This window comes from Lepus europaeus, chromosome 5, assembly GCF_033115175.1.
Source record: "Lepus europaeus isolate LE1 chromosome 5, mLepTim1.pri, whole genome shotgun sequence".
Lineage (NCBI taxonomy): Eukaryota > Metazoa > Chordata > Mammalia > Lagomorpha > Leporidae > Lepus > Lepus europaeus.
This window is the reverse complement of record NC_084831.1, coordinates 149443048-149461572: the sequence shown is the minus strand read 5'-3', so window position 1 is coordinate 149461572 and position 18525 is coordinate 149443048. Positions and strand designations below refer to the sequence as shown.

Here is an 18525-nt window from a genome sequence, read left to right as displayed (position 1 = left end):
GGCTCTGTCCTGTGTGTCAGGAGGCCGGCAACATAGCAGTGCATTTTGTGGGGGACTACTGGGTGCCTGTGAAGGTGTGGGCAGGGGCTGTCCAGACTTGGGCCCCTCCTGCCTTCTTGTTCCCAGGGTGCCACTCAGCAGTAGTGCTGCCATCCATATCACCTTACATTGATTTGTGGTAGGCAATCTGGGGTCTCCAGGACAGAGCACAGCCAAGATGCCCTGTGGGCTGTGCCCCATTTTACAGATGAGTAAACTGAGGCCTGCCAAAGCCACAAGGCTCAAGAACCCCAGAGCAGTGACACTCAGAATGAGACTCGCAGCTGGGATCCCTGTGGGAAGACGTTTGGCATCATCTCCAGGCAGTGCAGCGACCTCGGGTTTTAGGAGAGAAGCGTGTACAAACGCAAGTCGGGAAGATCATGCAGTTGGGGCCAGTTGCCCCTGAGTCTCCTCCAAAATGGGTTTACTGGTCCTCAGGCTGGGTTCTTGCGGGCATGGGCCAGCTGCTGTGCCCAGGGCTCAGGGGGTCACAGAGATGGTGAGAGGCTGAGCAGTGCTCACGGCTGTGCTCGGGGCTGCGCACCTGCAGGAGGCAGTGCTGAGAGCACACAGGTGCTCTCTCATCATGAGAGCAACACAGGCCGTGACGCTCGGGCCGTGACGCTCAGCCCATGGAAAGGAAGGCTGGTCTCCACGCTGGCGTCTCCCGGAGCTCTGTGCGTGCCGGAGGTGATGGTGGTGAGCAGGTCTCCCTCAGAATTACAGGGCCGCCAGGTCTCTGAGATGCTCCGTACAGTACGTAGAGAAAATGTGCAGCACCAGAGAGAAACACTGGGTTTTGGTAAATGCCAGTCCCATCGGTCAGGGCCCCTGGCAGATGTGGTTTATACTTGACATTTGGTAGAAACGAACCAACACACCTCAAGTCCTGCTGTTCAGATCTGTGCTGTTTTGATGGTAGGTGACTACTGATAAGGACTTTCCATGAATGTAGAAACTTTGCAGCCCACATGTCTTGTCAGTCACACATAGGAATTGCTCCTCCACTTCGTGGGTAAGGTCATGGCAGGAAACATGACGCAAGCCCTCAAGGAGCTGGTCATCGGCTTGGGGCCTGAGAGTAACCTGCGAAATAATCCATGTGCAGTTGAAGCTCTGAGTATTGGACAGCCTCCACACTTGGTAGAAGGTTTTGGAGAATGGGAGGATTGGTCACACAGCCAGGGCTCTCAGCTGGGGAGCAAGGAGAAGCCCGTATGGAGAAGGCTTTGAGAGCTGGGGAGAATTTAACGCAGCCGTCTCCCTTTTAGTTCCTGGGGGCTACATTCTGAGACCCTCAGGGGATGCCCCAAACCTTGGATGGTTCTGAACCCTATATGTGCTATGTGTTCTTCTACACATCCATCCTCTGACAGGGCTTCGTTTATAAATCAGGCACACTAATAAATGAACAGTGGTGTCTAATAAAGTAGAACAACTAGGCCAGTGTACTTTAAAACAGTTACTTAAGAGTCTTGGAAAATTTACTTCTGGAATTTTCCATTGTGTTCTGTGATTGATGTCTGGTAACTGAAACCGTGGGAGGCAAAACCACAGATAAAACCACACATAAAGGGGGACAGCTGTCGTCACAGGCAAGGGGACAGAATGGTTGACTTGACTAAGACACAAAGGCAGAAGTAGCCATTGACTGGCTCCCGTGGGCCAACAACCTCATGCCAACAGCAGCTTCCAATGAGGAAAACGGGAAAAGGGCTCAGCTGAGAAACTTTAGAAAGGTGGTTCTGGGGGCCAGAAAGGGACTTTAAGCTTGGCTTGAGGGGCCGGCGCCGTGGCTCACTTGGTTAATCCTCTGCCTGCAGCACCGGCACACCGGGTTCTAGTCCCGGTTGGGGCACCAGATTCTATCCCGGTTGCTCCTCTTCCAGTCCAGCTCTCTGCTGTGGCCCAGGATGGCAGTGGAGGATGGCCCAAGTGCTTGGGCCCTGCACCCGCATGGGAGACCAGGAGGAAGCACCTGGCTCCTGGCTTTGGATTGGTGCAGCACGCTGGCCATGGTAACCATTTGGGGGGTGAACCAACAGAAGGAAGACCTTTCTCTCTTTCTCTCTCTCACTGTCTAACTCTGTCTGTCAAATAAAAAAAAAAAAAAAACAAAAAAAAAAAAACAAAAAAAAAAACCTTGGCTTGAGCCAGGAGATAACAGGCTCTGCTCGGTGACTAAGCTGTGGACGTGCTCCCAAACATAATCCCCCCAGATTACACCTGCAGGAGACCTGGACGTAGGAAACTGCTCAGCTCTGCCCTGTGGTGGTATGAACTTGAGCTATGACAGGTGCAGCTGAGCTGAGACAGGCAGGGGGGCACGAAGGCGTTTTCCAGGAGTTTCAGCAGCATCTAGTGTCTGTCTGGGTGTTTCTGGCCTGAGGGTCCATAAACCCGGAACCTGGTTTTCCCTCCGGAGCTGGAGCTGAGCCCAGGCGGATCTCATTGAGCTCTGAGTGATGCTGAGACTCATCCAGCAATGACGCGCGAATGATCCTTGTGCTGGTTTGCAAAGGCGTCCCAAGTTCACACTTGCAGAAGGTTTTCACACCAAGCTAGCTGTCTAGGAAAGCGTGTTGGAAACTCCCAGGAAGAGGACCAGAAATGGAGGTGTCATACGCAAAGACGATATTTGAATATACAAATGTGGGCGAAGCTTGAGGAGGCTGACTTAGCTCTAACAACGGGCAGCCCCCGGGGTGTAGGTAGTGGACATGCTGACAGCGTGCCTGGTGCTAGGAGGGAGGGAGGGAACCAGGAGATGGGAGGTGGGGGCGGACTGTTGTCATGGTAATTCCACCCCCACTGACTGTGCTCCCACCCTTAGGTGTTAGGGTGGCAGTGGGGATGTTGAAGATTTCTGGGTTACGTGGCAGAGTTACGTGGGCAGAGTGAAAAAGCTTGTGAGAAATAGTCGACCTTCTTGGTGCCTTCTCACACCTCAAGTCAGTCCTGTCTCCGTTTCTTGTCTGTTGGGGGGATTTACCCTTAGGAGTTATTTAAGGAGTTTTGTGCCATGAAGAGCTATTATGATTGCTGTCTATGGCAGTGGAGTTCGTCTGCCCTTATAAATGGACCCGAATTCCTGACCGAGATTGCCACACATAACAATATCCAGTTCCTAAAGCATGGAGGTATTCAGATGAATTAAATAGCTAAAAAAAAAAAAGTGATGTCTTTAAAAAAATCACACTCAACGTGGTGTTTGAAAAGCTTCAAACAATTTTGATAATTCATATCTAGCAATTCTCTGCCAGTCATTTTTTAAACTGAATAGTTCTTAATGACTTTGGTAGTTTTTGAAACAGTGGCTGTCAAGAGAATTTTTAAAAATATTAGTCTCTTTCCTTCTGTTCTTGCTCCCTTGGGAACCAAACACTAAAATCTGTTTCCATAACAATTTTTCCTTTTTTCTTGGGAAGATTGTCTACTTGCTGTATTTGGGTTACTAGGGTTGATTCGATTTTTTTTTTTTTTTTTTATGGTAAGAGCCAATCACACTGTAGTGTGTGTTTTAGAAAAGCAGAACCTTTCAGAAAGGGGGTACAGAAGCAAAGAGGCACAGTGTCAAGGAAAACCAACACCCAGTGGAAGTCACCCCTCAGGGTGCCGGGTGTGCATGTGCTTTTTAAACACATCCATGTTTCCCATGTGGTTTGCAGAGGAACACGTGGTGTGTGGACTTTGCAATGAAATCATTTTTAAATGATCTCTTCCAGTGTTCTGGGATCCGCAGTGACCTTCAAGGTGAACGCCAATGTCCAGAATTTAACCACTGCAGACGTCGCCAGGGCCACAGGTAAGGCTGTTTCCACACACGTGGCGCACACATGCACACACACACATGCAGTGTCAGGGCAGAGACGAACGGTTCAGAGCCGCCCAGAAGAAAGTACGTATTCCCCTCCCCCAGGCTGATGTCTAATGCAGGGTGTAACTTCAGGGTCGGCTATCAGTCCCTGGGACCTCATGGTTTGGCGAGGAACTGGGTTACAGGAGACCACAGCACCATGTTTGTGAGCAACAAGGCAAGCTTTAGGAAACACAAGGATTTAGTGTCTGGAAACCCCAGAGAGAACAGCGCAAATGCAATTTTGCTTTGAGGTTTTTCCTTTGGTTGCAGATCAGAAGCACAAATGGCCTCTACTTCTATTTATCACAGAGACTTAGCACAGGATCTGGATGGTTTGAGTAAAAATGGGGTTGCTTCCAGATGGTTTTGCTGCTGAGTCTCTGGGTATTCCTAGGCACACATCTTGGTGACCTGTTTATTCACAAAGCTTGGATGGTTCTTGTTGTGTGGTTGGCGTCATTGAATTTGAAAACAAAGCTCTACCAACTAGCATCTAGAAGAATGAAGGGGGTGGTGCTTATAATCTTCCAGTTTTCTTAAACCTGATCTTTCCTTTTATTAGCTTATTGAAAACTCTCAGGAAATGTATTGTACAGTCATTCTGCATAGTAAGAAAAGTACCAGACACAGAACAGAACCTTAGTACAGTTTTCAGTACTTTGAGGTGACTCAGCATTTTATAATAATTTCTTTTGTACTTTGCAAACATTTCTAAGAGACCTGGCTGAGTGCATGATCCCAGACATAGCAGAAAATGTTTCTTGTTCTAGCCAATACTTTATATTGCTAAATAGATGGACTACTTTTGACTTAAGTTTGTGTCCTTTTATTCCAATGTAAAATACAGTGACATATTCTTACTGATGTAGTGATTTGGACATTTAATTCTCACTAATTGAGGCTTCACTGATCACTATCCAACAATGGTAAGCAAGGCTTCACATCGCTGCTATATTCCATTTAATGGAATCAGTTATTGGTCTTATCTATTTTGATTGGTACTGGTTTTACTTGTAGTTTATCTTCATGCCCTTAGTAACTGTTACTTGCTGAAGCTGGTGATGGGAGTAGGGGGAGGTTCCTGGAGTTCTTTTCAAAGTTGTAGTAAACTCCAGGAATCTGACAGTTGCAGCTTCGTAGAGTGCTGAATCCCCTGGGCTTCACTTCATCGCCCCATTTCAGGACAAGGCGTGTGGCCAACAGGGCAGAGCGGTCAAGTGCGATTGCTACAGCAGAGCAGTATAATGTGGCCCCAGCAAAAGTCAGTGGAGTGCCTTCTAAATACTCTGCCATTATAGGGGAAGAAGTTCCCCATTAATGGCTCCGGCCCCTGGTAGGCACAGGCTCTCGCCTTCCAATAGCGTCTACTTTACTTGTACGAGTTCTTCAGCCTGTGTGATTATTGAACATACTTAGGACCGAATCTGCTGCCAGACTACTGGCATTTCCTCCAGGAGTGAGAAGTAACACTTTTGAAATTGGGTTTGCTGGAACTTAAGGATGTTCTAGGATAAAATAGAATGCAATGGAGTTTCTAAACCTTTTTTTAAAATCACGACAATATACTCACAGATTATGATCTTTATTTCATTGCTTTCTAGAGAAAATGAGGTTGATTATTGGAAACTTACTTATTTCTTTGTCATTTCCAGTGTGTTCACATCATATACTAAAATGCTGTACTAAGAAGAAAATTACATATAAAAATGTGTGTTTGGGTCTCATGTCAACAATTTTCTAAGTACTCAGATTTTGCTCCTTTCACTACTATATTCCTGTTAACTGTTGTAGTTGTGCAAGCCAGGATATTTCTCACTTGTGTGTATGCAAAATTGTCGCTACATGGACATGGTTTAAAATATCAGTGCTTTTTTATATTGAATAATTTTATGGTGTCAGGACCATGGCTGATACTAAATGGGAGAAGGATTATAAAAAACTTGCAGGTTGGCAGTAGCAATGACCTAGTGCAGTGGGTTGCTAGTGTGTCTGGGGAGAATGTTGGTTTCACAAAGAGAAATGATTTCTCACTGAGTTCCAAGATCCAGGTGAGATGTGGATACGCTCACACGAAAACAAGGAAGAATTCTTCACTCCAAAGCAACTTCTCATGGTTTCTAGTGTTAAAAGATGGAGGGGAATCATTGCAAGAAACCCAGTGTTATTGTTGGGTAGAGAAGCAATTTGGAAAGATGTTGGTGACGCTGGCACATATGTCTCCACCATCCAAAAGTTAATAGAATCGTCTTTTGAAGTTGCTGGGGATATTATGGGCTGCCTACATTTATGCTGCCTACAAATCCCATGAATGCATTTGGTTCCTTAAGGGGCTTTGTGACGCTTCGCTATGGAGATCTTCTGTTATTATCAATGAGAGGAGATGCGGCTCTGGCAGTAGAATTTAAATGGTATTTATTTTGCTCATTTTATACAAAATGATATAAAGCTTAATGAATAGCTAATATCACACCAGCCACACACTAGGGCTTTGTGCCGGCTGACAAATGTAGCTGGCTTTCATAACTCAGAATCCTTTCCCTATTCTAGGAAATCATTTTCTAGGAATTCTGTCTAGTTTATGAACTTGGGTATTAGCAAATATGAGCAATCAGTGAATATTGTACAGGAGGCACCGACGGCGGGGCGGAGTGTGCAGAAACGAGAGGTAGTTGCATTTGGTCTTTGTGGCTACATCATCCAGTCCAACTGGGCAGAACAGAAAAGTACTTTTCACCCTCCATTTCCTTGGTAGTTTATTTTCAGTGGTATATTTATAATGAATTGTTGCGTTTCTCCTTTCAAAGAAAATGGAATCAATCATGTTTTAGAGAAGCATTTGCTCTTCCTCCCCTTCCCACTCTATAGAGATCCCCACTTAATAGTCTTTTGGGTTCCCCTTGATTTATTGCCAATAACTTCCTGGCATGCCTGCTGTGCCTCCTTCCTAGCCTGAGAGTGGGCTATTTATTCAAACTTTTTCCTCTCCCGTCTCGGGAAAGGTTGCTGTTTTCGACCCTGAGCACCTATCTGGGATGTGTTTGACTCATTAGCTCTCTGTGTGTCCTTTGCCGTTTGTCCCTCCCTCTCAATGCGATCTGTTTGTCCAGCGAAGCCTTGGGGTCCATTCTTTCTCTGGCTTGTTGGAAAGATACCCTCTGTCAATTCAGACAGCACAGGGACTTCCTGAAACTCTTCTTGTATTCTTGAGTCTGGCTGCTGTAAATTCTTAGTTTCCCCTGTTGGACACTCTCGGGAAGTTAGGAGGACTGTTCTCCCCTTGGCTACAATGTTTCTCTTGTGGCTTGCAGTTTGTGGTTTATAAAGTGAGTTGTATACACAGAGGGTAATGCCTCGTCTTCTGTCTCATGGTTCCTCCCTTACATGCTGGATTGGGACCAGCTGGACTGGCGGAAGCCACAACCCAGTGCATCACATCTGTGGGTTTGATCAGAGCACTCACGACCAGAGTCCAACCCTCTGGTATCTGGGTGCAATAGACAAGTTGTACCTATTTTGAAAAGTGTCATAGAATCGCTCCTTATAAAGTAAAATGAGTGCTTCTGTAACACAGATTTACGATTCTGCTCGTCTTAACTGGTGATGCCAAATGAGCATCAGTGTTTTCCGCTCCAGTCTGCCTTGGCTTTGGTCCTCTCTTGAGCAGGGCATCACATTAGCCCTAGGGTGATATAAACCTGGCAAAGGCTGGGACCCTGCCCTTGAGGTGGGCACAGAGTTTGCAGGGTTAGTGAGGATCACAGGAAGGCAAGAGAGTGAGGAGTTGAGGAGGAGGCGCTAAGGGGCCCAGGTGCAGAACCTGATGTGCCGGAGACGTGCAGGCTGCTGGCCGCTGGGCTTCACAGTTTGGTAATATCATCTTCGGTATCCACTGAGCAGAGCTGAGATTTGAATGCCCCTACAGCTGATCAGCACTCCCTTGGGTGACACAGGAAGGCTTGGCAGGTGGTCCATCTCGGGAGCCTGTGCTGGGACTCCCAAAACCAGGAGGCCACAGGGTGAGTTGGGAAGAGGAGCCTGCCTTGTTGCATGAGTCCACACACACAGCAGGCTTCTCGTCTGGCTTCTCTCATGGCGCACTCACACCTGTATACCTACCTGCCACTCTGGGATGGAGCTGTGCATCCAGCAGAAGCCACTGGGCAGCCCCAAACCTGTAGATGATCATCATCTGTCCACCGTGATTAGGAGTCTGGAGTAGGGGGCTAGAGTTGCAGTGCAGGGGTTTAAAGCCCCTGCTTGTGAGCCAGCGTCTCCTATCGGAGTGCCAGGTCATGTCCTAGGTCCTCCACTTCCTATCCAGCTTTCTGCTAATGCAACCAGGAAGGCATTAGCCTTCCTAGCAATAGTTGATGGCTAAGTACTTGGTCCCCTGCCACCCGTGTGGCATACATGGGTGGAGTTCCTGGGTCCTGACTTCAACCTGGTCCAGCTCATTTCTTGGGGTATCTGGGGAGTGAACCAGTGCATGGAAGATGCCTTCTCCTCCCATCTCTTCCACTCCTCTCCCCTCCCTTCTCTTCCTCTTCCCTCCCCTCCCCTCCCCTTCCCTCTTCAACCCTTCCCCTGTGTAGCTCTGCCTTTCAAATAAATACATGAATGAGTAAATTTGTATAAAGAAGAGAGAGACTAAAGATTAGAGAAACTGATGAATTGTGAATGTGGAAAGAAAGTTGCATTTTTTAAAATGGGAAATAAGGTAGACATGTGGAAATGCTTAGAAAGTCTATTTGCTAAGAAAATTGTGCTCATTTACAGGTGAATGAGAAAACCGTTAAAAATTAATAACAGCAAAGTTCTACAAGGATCTGTTTTCTGAGAATATAAAGCTTGTGAGTTGGAGGGCTTTTCAGGAAACTCGGAGCTGAGCAGCAGGTGATTCTGATGCGGGGGCTGGTCTTCCTCCCCGGGCTGGGAATGGCCTTGTCAGGTTTTCCGGGTCTGGCTGGATACCCCTCAAGAACCAGCTGTGGCTGAGGTTTCTCCTGAGCCCAGATGCATCGCACTGGCAGCTGCCACGTTCAGCCTCCTGCTCCGGGCAGCTCCCTCTGTGGGTCCTGCAGAGACGGACCGGCCTGGGGGTCAGAGCAGATGGGCAGGGGGATGCCCAGAAGATGAGCCCGTGCTCACCGCCTCCTCTTGGGAGAGGGCTGTCCCTCACTCACTGTGTTGTGTGCACCAGCACCCAGCAGGTGTTTGGATACCTGAAGAAGAAGGCGATTGGGGCAAGTTATCAAGAGCTATAAGGGGAAAAGACAAAGATGTGGAGTGGGAACCACAGGCCCCAGATGGGGCAGGGAGGCTGGTCTGGGCTCAGGGAGGTGGCCTGGCTCCCAGCTGAGACCACCCCTCTTGTGTGTGCCATGGAAGTCTGATTAAGAGAATAATTTTGAAAGAAATGGTCTGTTTCCCAGCTCCGACTGTTCCTGTATTGATTATTATTTGGAAGAAAAGAGTTTTACTTTCTTTATTTAACTTAACTGATAGATTATAAATTTCAAAAGCAGAGTATAGGAAAGAGTTCTCTCATCAGTGTGAACATCCTAAAAGAAAGTTCTCCCATTCTGTAGACTACAGAATAAGAAATCGTCTCTTTAAAGACATCAGCGTAGTTGTGAGTAGACTGTTTTCCCTCAGAGGGAAGTTGGGTTTTGAGGTGCTCTGCTTTTATGCGTGCCTTTTGCTTGTTTGATGATGAGAAAGGCAATCTAAAGACAGAGAGCCACGCTCCTCATCCCTATTTATAAGAAAGCACACGATGAGTGACAAAGTTTCATCCTGGATCAATTTAATGACCTAGCTCCAGAGGGCTCGCCTGGGAGTAAGATGCGCTTCTTGCTATTGAAAAACTAATGAATTGACTAACAGTTAAAACGCACTGTCACTTGGGAGGTATTTCACTATTTGGAGAACTGAACTCAGAAACTTCGTCCTCTTCATATTCATGAGCTGACAAAACTTCCTTCTGTTTGGAGAGACATTAAAGACCTGCTCAGGCTACAGACCTCTCCGCTTGTCTTCAATCCTGGAAACAATGGGTCTCATCTATGTCCTCCCTGCACTGTGCCCACCCCCGGACAGAGTGTGGAGGGGAGGCTGGCTTTCCTCTGGCATTGCAGCGCTGGTGGGGCTGGTGTTGGAAGGTGACCCAGGGTCAGGCATGCATTCATGTGTTCTCAAACATGTGTGGCGCACCCCTGTCCAGGACGCTCCTATCCATACCAGAACACATCAGGGAGCAGAAGCTGATGCCCCAACACCAAGTTCAACAAGGACGTGGTGCACATCCAGCTTGGCTGTCACAATGGGCAGCTATGGCCCAGGATCTGGGAGACCGAGGAGGGTGAGCAGGCTTCCTCTGGGAGTCCCAGGATATCCTTAGAAGGATGGAGGGTGGGGCTGCTGCAAGGGGCTCTGGGTGGGTGGGAGGCAGGCAGAGGCCACGCCCTGCCACGGATGGAAACAGCAGTGTGATGTGCTGCAGCTCAGCTCCCAGCCCGACTGCATGGTGTGCCTGGCCAGTTCCAGAAGGCCATGCAGGAACCCAGGATGGAGGAACAGCAAGGCACAGACTGTCCAGAGGCCCATGTGGAGAAGACTGGGATCTCTTGTCTCTGAGGACGTAGAGTCTCAGGGAGTCTGCCTGGTACTCGACGCCAGGGCTGAAGGACTTAATTATTCAGGTGCTCCCTACAAAGAGTCTTCCATGTCCCAGCACCGTGCAGGTGGGGGAGAGACCAAGCTGAACGAAACACAAAACGACGACTGCCCTGGTGAAGATGATGGCCGAGAGGGACGATGGAAAAGCAGGAATTAGACAGGCGCTACCACACGATGGCGTATGGGACAGCCTAGTGTAGTAAAATGTGGGAGAAAGCAGCGTGGTACAGCCGTCCAGAGTGGCTGAGGAAGCTCTGTGAGGAAGGGAAAGGCCCGGGGTGGGATGGGGAACTCTCGTGGTTCTGGGGGTCAGACCAGACCTCAGGAAGTGGCACTGGTGCAGACCCCACAGATCTGGAGGAAGGGTGAGGATGTGCAGGTTCTGTCCTGGGAAGCCTATGTGAGCCACGCGTGTCTTCCAGGGCTGGGTCACCACCAAGGCCAGTCCTGAGCCACATATGTCTTCCAGGGCTGGGGTAGCCACCAGGGCCAGTCCTGGTCCACGCGTGTCTTCCAGGGCTGGGTCACCACCAGGGCCAGTCCTGGCAGGGCCTGGGAGGCTGGGTCTCCCTCAGGGAGGGCATCCCAGGGGGCTCTGACCCAGCAGTGCTTAGCCTTGGTTGGAGGTGGAGGGACCCTCTCTGGCTGTTGTGTGGAGAGGATGCCGTGGGCCTGGGGCATCTCCCAACACAGCAGAAATGCCGGTGAGAGATGCAGGTGGCAGAGTCTCACCCAGGGAGAGTGAACTCAGAGCTGCACTGATGTGCAGCCAGGCACCTGCTTGGAGACCCAGCAGGAGTGGGAAGGGAAGGGGAGCTGTCTCCCAGGCACGGAACAGAGACCTCGTATTCCAGGAGCATGTTAGTCAGAGATGAGCAGAGGTCCTGCCTGCCAGAGGGCAAATGTGCCGACTGGCCATGACCTCTGGAAGGTTTTCGGTGGGTGACAGGAGAAGGTGGGGCGCTACACCCCATTGCTCCTTTCTAAACAGCCAGGTAATTGCTTCTGGCATCTTGACAAGCCTTTGCCGCTGTGGAGGTCAGAGCTGTCGGCATGGAGGATCCGTGCTAATCTTCCCAGCTGGGGAAGACGGGGTGGCTGATGGTACTGTAATTAAACGTTGCAGAAGCTGGTTTTCACCGTGGCTTTACCCTGAGTCAAGGATATGAAGTGATTTTGTTTGTTGTCGTTTGCAGAGTTGCCCGTGTAGAACCAGAGATCAGGGGGTGGTAAGGGAAGCTACCTACTAGGAAGCCCACTGTCTCATTCCGCATTCACTCTTCTGCATTCATTTTCATACAAAAGGAGTTCATGCATTAAAGAGGAGTCACCTGTGGTGGGAGGACGCATTCTCACTTGCAAATGAGCGGAAGTGGGTCCCTCGGGTTCCAGAAGTGCATCCGCTCTCTTTGGCTGCGTGTGACATCACGGCTTGAGAGTAGCTCTTGTGACACCCTTAGGTGCACATTTATTTAGGAATCGCTCCACGAGGGAAGGCAGGGGAACTGAGTGGCTGCCGGCTTCCTGGCCCAGCTCAGGAGAGCCACACCTGAGCACCTGCTGTGCGTCTGATTGCCTGTCATACCCACACATTTGCCAGGGCGCCGCTAGTGCAGGCAGGGATTTGGGGGCCTGGGGACAAATGCCCTACAGGTTCAGTGGAGACTTCAGGCGCCAAGGTGTGCACTGTGACCCCCCTATCTTAGGGCTCTCTTGCTACCCTCCTGGGGCAGGCTGGAAGGGCAGTGGTTTGTGTCTGTTGGAAGCACCCTTAGCAGAGGATGGATGATACCTGCTCCTTCTCCTTCGGGAAGAGTCTGAAGACGTCCTGAAGCTGCCTGCAGGGTTGAGGCTGCGTTCCAGGTGGTTGCTTGCTCAATAATGTCCCATGATTCCCCTGTTGGTTACCTTCCCCTCCTGCCTCGCCTCTCCCCCTCTCTCTATGGTGTCCCTTCAAATAAGCTACAGGCTCAACTACTAGTCTCAGACCAATGTCTGGGAAACCCAATACATAGGACGTTGGCCTTTCCTTCGTACAAGACAGGAAGTCCCTGGTGACATGATCTGACACATTTGGAAGGCTTGGTTTGCCTGCTGTGTCAAGGCAAGATTGTGTGGTTGGGGTTTGAGATAAGGGAAAGCGAGAACAGAACCAGAGAGAGCGCGCTCACAACAGTTCTGATGTGAGACGGTGTTGGCTTGCCGTGGGTGATAATGTAGAGCTGCTCAAATTCTCACCAATCTCCTCCCATCCTTTCCTCCTACCCTCCCTTTCTTCCTCTACAAAGATTCGCCAAGTGCCTCTCCAGTGCCTGGTCCCACGCGAGGTGTCAGGGTTACAAAGTGCACTGGTCTTGTCCTGGTGCAGCTGCCTGTGGAGATGCTGGGCTTCAGGGTTGTGAGAGACATGGAAACCTGGGCCCCACAGCGGAGCTCCGAACTAGGCTGAAAACCAGGGAGGCTCTCCTGAAAGAAGAGCCTTATGGCCAAGTCGAATTCACTTCCCCTTACCAAATGGGACTCACTGCCTTATTTTCTGTTTCACTCAGCTGGTAACTGGCATTTGCTTATCCAAACAGGAGGACGTAAGGATAAGTAGACTAAGGGGGAGATGGTGAGTTTGGCTTTTCGCCTGTCAAGTTTTGGGGACCCATGCGCTGTCTAAAAGGAGATGTGGAGTGTGCAGTTACATAGGCAGAAGGGCTCAAAGCAAGGCAGCCGGTGAGCCGGCACCCTCTTTTCTGCACCCTGAGCTGGGTTTTGGGCTGGGGCAGCTCTGCCCTGGTGCAGACATTGGAGAGCCCACAGGGCTTGATTCTGGTCACGCAGCGACACCACCCAGCTTTCTGATCTCAACAGGCTCCCTCTTCTCCAGGGCTTGTGAGCTCTGCTGAGTTGGTGGTGTGGAAGCAGAGCTGGCAGGACTGTGGAGTCATGAATGAGGTGGGGTCCAGCAGCAGGCCCTCCATGCCATGGACGGGCAGTGCACAGGTTGTGCTACAGCTGTTGCTGTTGGGATCTGGTCGCCGGGCACACTATCGGGCCCCCTTAGATTCTCTCTCGAGGTGTTCTCTTCCCTGCTGCAGGGGTTTCTCTCCTTCCCTCTACCTAATGGCTCTGTGAAGTCAGACACGCTCTGGAGGACCCTGGACTGGCATCAGCGGTCAGGGCACACGGGCACCCTGCTGTTGGTGGTGGTCGCTCCCACATTAGCCAGTGACCTCCACTCTTAGGAGAATTCAGAGGGAAGTTGGGGTTAGCAACAGGAGCTCCGCTGGGTGCAGTGGGCATTAGGGACTCACAGCCTCACCGTGACACTCTGTGTCCACTGGGCATCTTACCGGGCAGTGAAAACCCCAGTCCATCCAAGATGCAGGGTGACAGCTGTTTCCATAACAGTTTTCACTCTGTGTACATGAATGCTATTTCTACTCTCTCAATACCTTAGCACAGACATGCCTTAATACCTGATTAGAAAGTGGCTCATTTGCAAAGCAATAACCAGTTTAAGTGACATTGCTTCAAGATAAGCCCCCAAGGGAAGAAAACAAGGAGGGTGTGAGACCACACCCAGAGGTGCAAGGATCAGCCTTGTGACCCAGTAGCTGGCACCCAAGGCCATGCTCTTGCCTCAAGGCCACCTTCCAGCCACAGGGCTGCCCAGGAGGCTCCCTCCTGCTCTGGCTGGGAAAGCAGGCTGCCCCTGTTGGGAGCTGACTTCCTGGGAGTTCTCCTACAAATACCAGTCCTCATGGCAGCCAGAGACAGGAGAAGGAACAGAGGCACAGAGGTGACTGTATTTCAATTAGGCTGTGGCTCCTCATGCCTGGGGCAGGCATCACCTGCACCTTATGGCAGGGTCTTGGTGCCCGAGGTTGCCACGGCAGTTTCCAGCCGCCTGTGCCAGGAGCCATTGCCCTCACCCCCTGATGGCCCCAGAGCCTTGTTCCACCGCTGTTGCAGGTCAGGAAGCATAAACCATGCCAGCAGGGTGCAAGGGTCAGATCCTGAAACACGGAAGCATACAGATGCTGTAATTGGAGAGGCTCTAAGAAGTCTAGCTACCGAAAAAATTCTTTTCCACCAGCCCATCAGTGTCTGAAATCCTCTCTTTATTCCTAATCTGTGGACCTTGGGAACCCCAGAGGCCTAGACAGCACCTGGCGAGTGTGGAACATTAGCCCCTCAGCAGTCATTAGCACTCATTAGCACAGAGTGATTAGCAAACTGTCACTTTGGCCAGCCTAGTGCAATTCCTGCTGACACCAGGACTCAGGAGACGTGGCTCTCGGTTGGGAGCACGGAGGAGACTCAGGGAGGTCCCAGGACTGCCTAGGATGGGATGGGATGGGTCCATGAGCACCGGGCACTTGGAAAAGAAATGCTTTTCTTTGTGGACAGATCTTGCATGGTCCAGCATGCCGGAGGCTAACCCTGCCTCCTAGGGCTTGCGTTCTACCCGTTAGTCCATTTTTTCCTCCTAGCCAAGGAAGACTAACACCTGCTTGGTGCTTTCTTGTCAATGAGCCTGCTAATTTGCATAGTGAGGCTGACACCCCCAATTCGCCTGACCCTGTAATGCTTATTTATGAGAAAATGGATACAAGGGTGGTGTCCACTGGAACAAGCCCATTTGATTGATTGATTTCTGACGTGTAGACAGTTGCCTCCTGGGACAACCGTCCTGGGGGTGATGACCAACTCAGTGGAACAGAAAGGGCTCAGTGGAGGAACCGTTAAAACCCTACCTTGAGAGCTCTCTTACAGCCTCCCCAGGAACTGCCTTTGTATTTAGCGAAGTGGAGAGTGGTAGAACTGGCCTCACTTTTAGCCTAGTGCCTGTTTTTACATTCTGAGGTGTGTGGTCTTGATGGAGAGCCATGAATCGGGCAGCGGTGCAAACCAGGTTCTGGTGCCTCCAGTCCTGTTGGGGCGCCCTCTCTGGTCTTTCAGAGTCGCTGAGGGTGGTGAGGTGGACCTGCTTAAGCGCAGGGGACTGCAGGTTCAGAACCTCAGTTGTAGGCCCCCGTTCTACTGCTGTTTTCAAACTCTCTGTCCAAGAGGAGTGATAATTACACTCTGTGAGGCTACAGTAGGATCCAATAGAGTAAGAAGAATTTCACATGAAAGCAAAATGTGAATTCTAAGGGGCTTATAAATGGTTGGTTTCCATTGCTTTCCCAAGGTTTCTGTTGACTTTGTAGGTCTGAGCATTCTCCAGAATGATATGAGGGTATTTCAAAAAAATTCATAGAAATGTGAATTTGCTTGCAGCAGAATACACGTACATTTTAATTTCATTTCCCACAGACTTTCTGAAATACTCTCATATTGTGCCAAATCATCTCGAAACAGATCTCATTTCAGAGGAGCTGCTCCCTGGGCCATGAGCCAACAGTATTGTCTCATGGGATTAGAACAACAGTGATGGGCCAGCGCTGTGGCTCACTTGGTTAATCCTCCACCTGCGGCATCGGCATCCCATATGGGCACCAGGTTCTAGTCCCGGTTGCCCCTCTTCCAGTACAGCTCTCTGCTGTGGCCCAGGAAGGCCGTGGAGGATGGCTTAGGTGTTTGGGCCCTGCACCTGCGTGGGAGACCGGGGGGAAACACCTGGCTCCTGGCTTTGGATAGGCACAGCACCGGCCGTGGCGGCCATTTGTGGGGTGAACCAATGGAAGGAAGACCTTTCTCTGTCTCTCTCTCTCACTGTCTATAACTCCACCTGTCAAATAAAAAAAAAAAAAAAAAAGCAATGTATCACAGAGAAAGATAGAGGCAGGCCTTGAACTAAGAAGATCTCTTGTGTTAGGCAGTAGAGACCCTCTGGTGCTGGCCACTTCTCTCTGGGCTTCCGTCCATGGAGAAACCACACCTGTTCACTAATGCGAGCGTGTGGGTGGTGTCACGCAGGACCTATGGTGGTGGAGGACCACTTGAAGTGGGTGGCAGCCTGCACACTCAGCACATCTCTTGGAAGACAGCCCAGGAAGGAGAGTTCGAATGTCTGTTGATACTTGAGCATTGATTAAAGGTGCATGTACAATTATACGTTCTACATTTAAAGACAGTTTGCACTCTATCAACACCTTGTCTTATTACAATTGCAAAACATGGAAAAGCAAGTTCAGAAGGAAAAGTCTTCAACGGAAGCAATTATCTAATTTCCTCCCGTAGTATTAAATGATACAAGTAAGAAGTCTCACCACCTTCACCACCCTCTTCGAACAAAAATGACATCAGCGTGACTAACGAACGCTGGGGGCAGCAGCTTCAGCCGCCGCTTGCCTGAAGAAATCTGAGTCTATTTAGACTGAAGAAGGTGTGGATGGACTGACCTAACAGCGATGATTCGGAATGAGCCCATGGTCACCACCGCTGGTGATTTGTTTTATAACTCTTAGCTTTAAGATGGAAACAGTGACAACACCAACTTGTTTGCAGAGTTTGTTCCTCTTGGTTTGAGAGCTTACAGCAGAGATGCTGCATGGTGGGCCTTATACTGATTTGAAGGAGCTCCCCAAGCCTGGCAGAACCTAAACAGATCCAGGAAGAACAAACCTGAGTGCCCTTGGCTTTTTCCCAACTTGGTAACTTCCTGGCCTCTTCCTTCTCAGTGGATAAAGAAAAGGCAGAGATGGGGTGGGCAGAGCCCTCTGTGGCTGCCGGCTCTGCTCCCAGGCGGCTCCTTCACAGCCATTGCAGCCGGATCCTTGCTTCCACCTCTGCCCTCTTGCTCCTGCAGCCCAGCCGGCCTCCTCCTTCCTCGGCTCCTCTCCTATCTTGCCTTTCCCTCAACGCTCAGATCACAGGAAAAGCCTAGATGGCAGTCCCGTTGGTTCCTCTCAAACTGCACAGCATCCACCTTGGTCCATCCCCGCCTCACCATCTGCTGCTGCGTTGGCAGATCCAGCTGCTGCCGATGCTGGAAGTAAACACAGCCACACACCTTCAGGGACTTGGCCTCTGCTTACACTCTGAAGGCAGAGTTGAGCAGTTCTAAGAGAGAGTATGGGGCCCAAAAAGCTATTTAACCTTTGGCAAGCTTCAGAGAACATTTGCTGAGCCCCAGGTTCTAGAACCATGGTTCTCAACTGCTGGTTATCTTCAGCTGGACGCTGTTAAAAATGCAAGTTTGGGGGGCCTGACCCCAGATGCACTGAAGTTCATTCCTTGGGGTGAGGCCCGGTAGCCTGAGTTGGACTTAGCCCTTGGGTGAGTTTAAGAATGGTCATCATTCAGTGCTGTAGACCAAACCTCCTTAAACACAGAACCCAATTCTCCTGTACCTGTAGACCCCACCCCTCAGATCGCTGCTTTGCCATAGTGGGTACTCAGTAAGTGATAACTGATAATGAGCACAGTGGTGTGGAAACTGGGAAATTTGCTGTGAGACATTTGAAAATGTTTTCCATTTCATTAGACACCTTAAATGGAGGAGTAGTCTTTATTGAAAAGTATTTGTGTGGCATTATCATTTATGTGGAAATAAAATGGTTCATTCTAATTCGACTACATGGTCCCTCCTCCCATCTAAACATACCCCAATCCGACCTTTGGGTGTAAAAGCGTAAGTAGCAGCTACAACAGCAGTAAACCACTGTGGTGCTCAGTACAGGAAGAGAATTTTCAGGAAATAGGAACATGTAGCCTGTTTTCTCCCGAGCTATAGGCTAATCCTCCACCTGTGGCGCCGGCACCTGGGTTCTTGTCCCAGTCGGGGTGCTGGATTCTGTCCTGGTTGTTTCTCTTCCAGTCCAGCTCTCTGCTGTGGCCCGGGAAGGCAGTGGAGGATGGCCCAAGTGCTTGGGCCCTGCACCCGCATGGGAGACCAGGAGAAGCACCTGGCTCCTGGCTTTGGATCGGCGCAGCGCACCAGCCATAGCAGCCATTTGGGGGGTGAACCAACGGAAGGAAGACCTTTCTCTCTGTCTTTCTCTCTCACT

At 50.0% G+C, this 18525-nt stretch overlaps 1 protein-coding gene across 1 annotated transcript in view; it reads left to right on the top strand.

The window, feature by feature from the left end:
* Nucleotides 1–18525, top strand: part of PTPRN2 (protein tyrosine phosphatase receptor type N2) — an 800540-nt gene that overhangs the window by 231768 nt on the left and 550247 nt on the right. The window contains exon 12 of the mRNA XM_062190222.1: nucleotides 3768–3847. Within this exon, the coding sequence (XP_062046206.1) occupies nucleotides 3768–3847 (80 nt within the window). The remainder of the gene's footprint in view (nucleotides 1–3767; nucleotides 3848–18525) is intronic.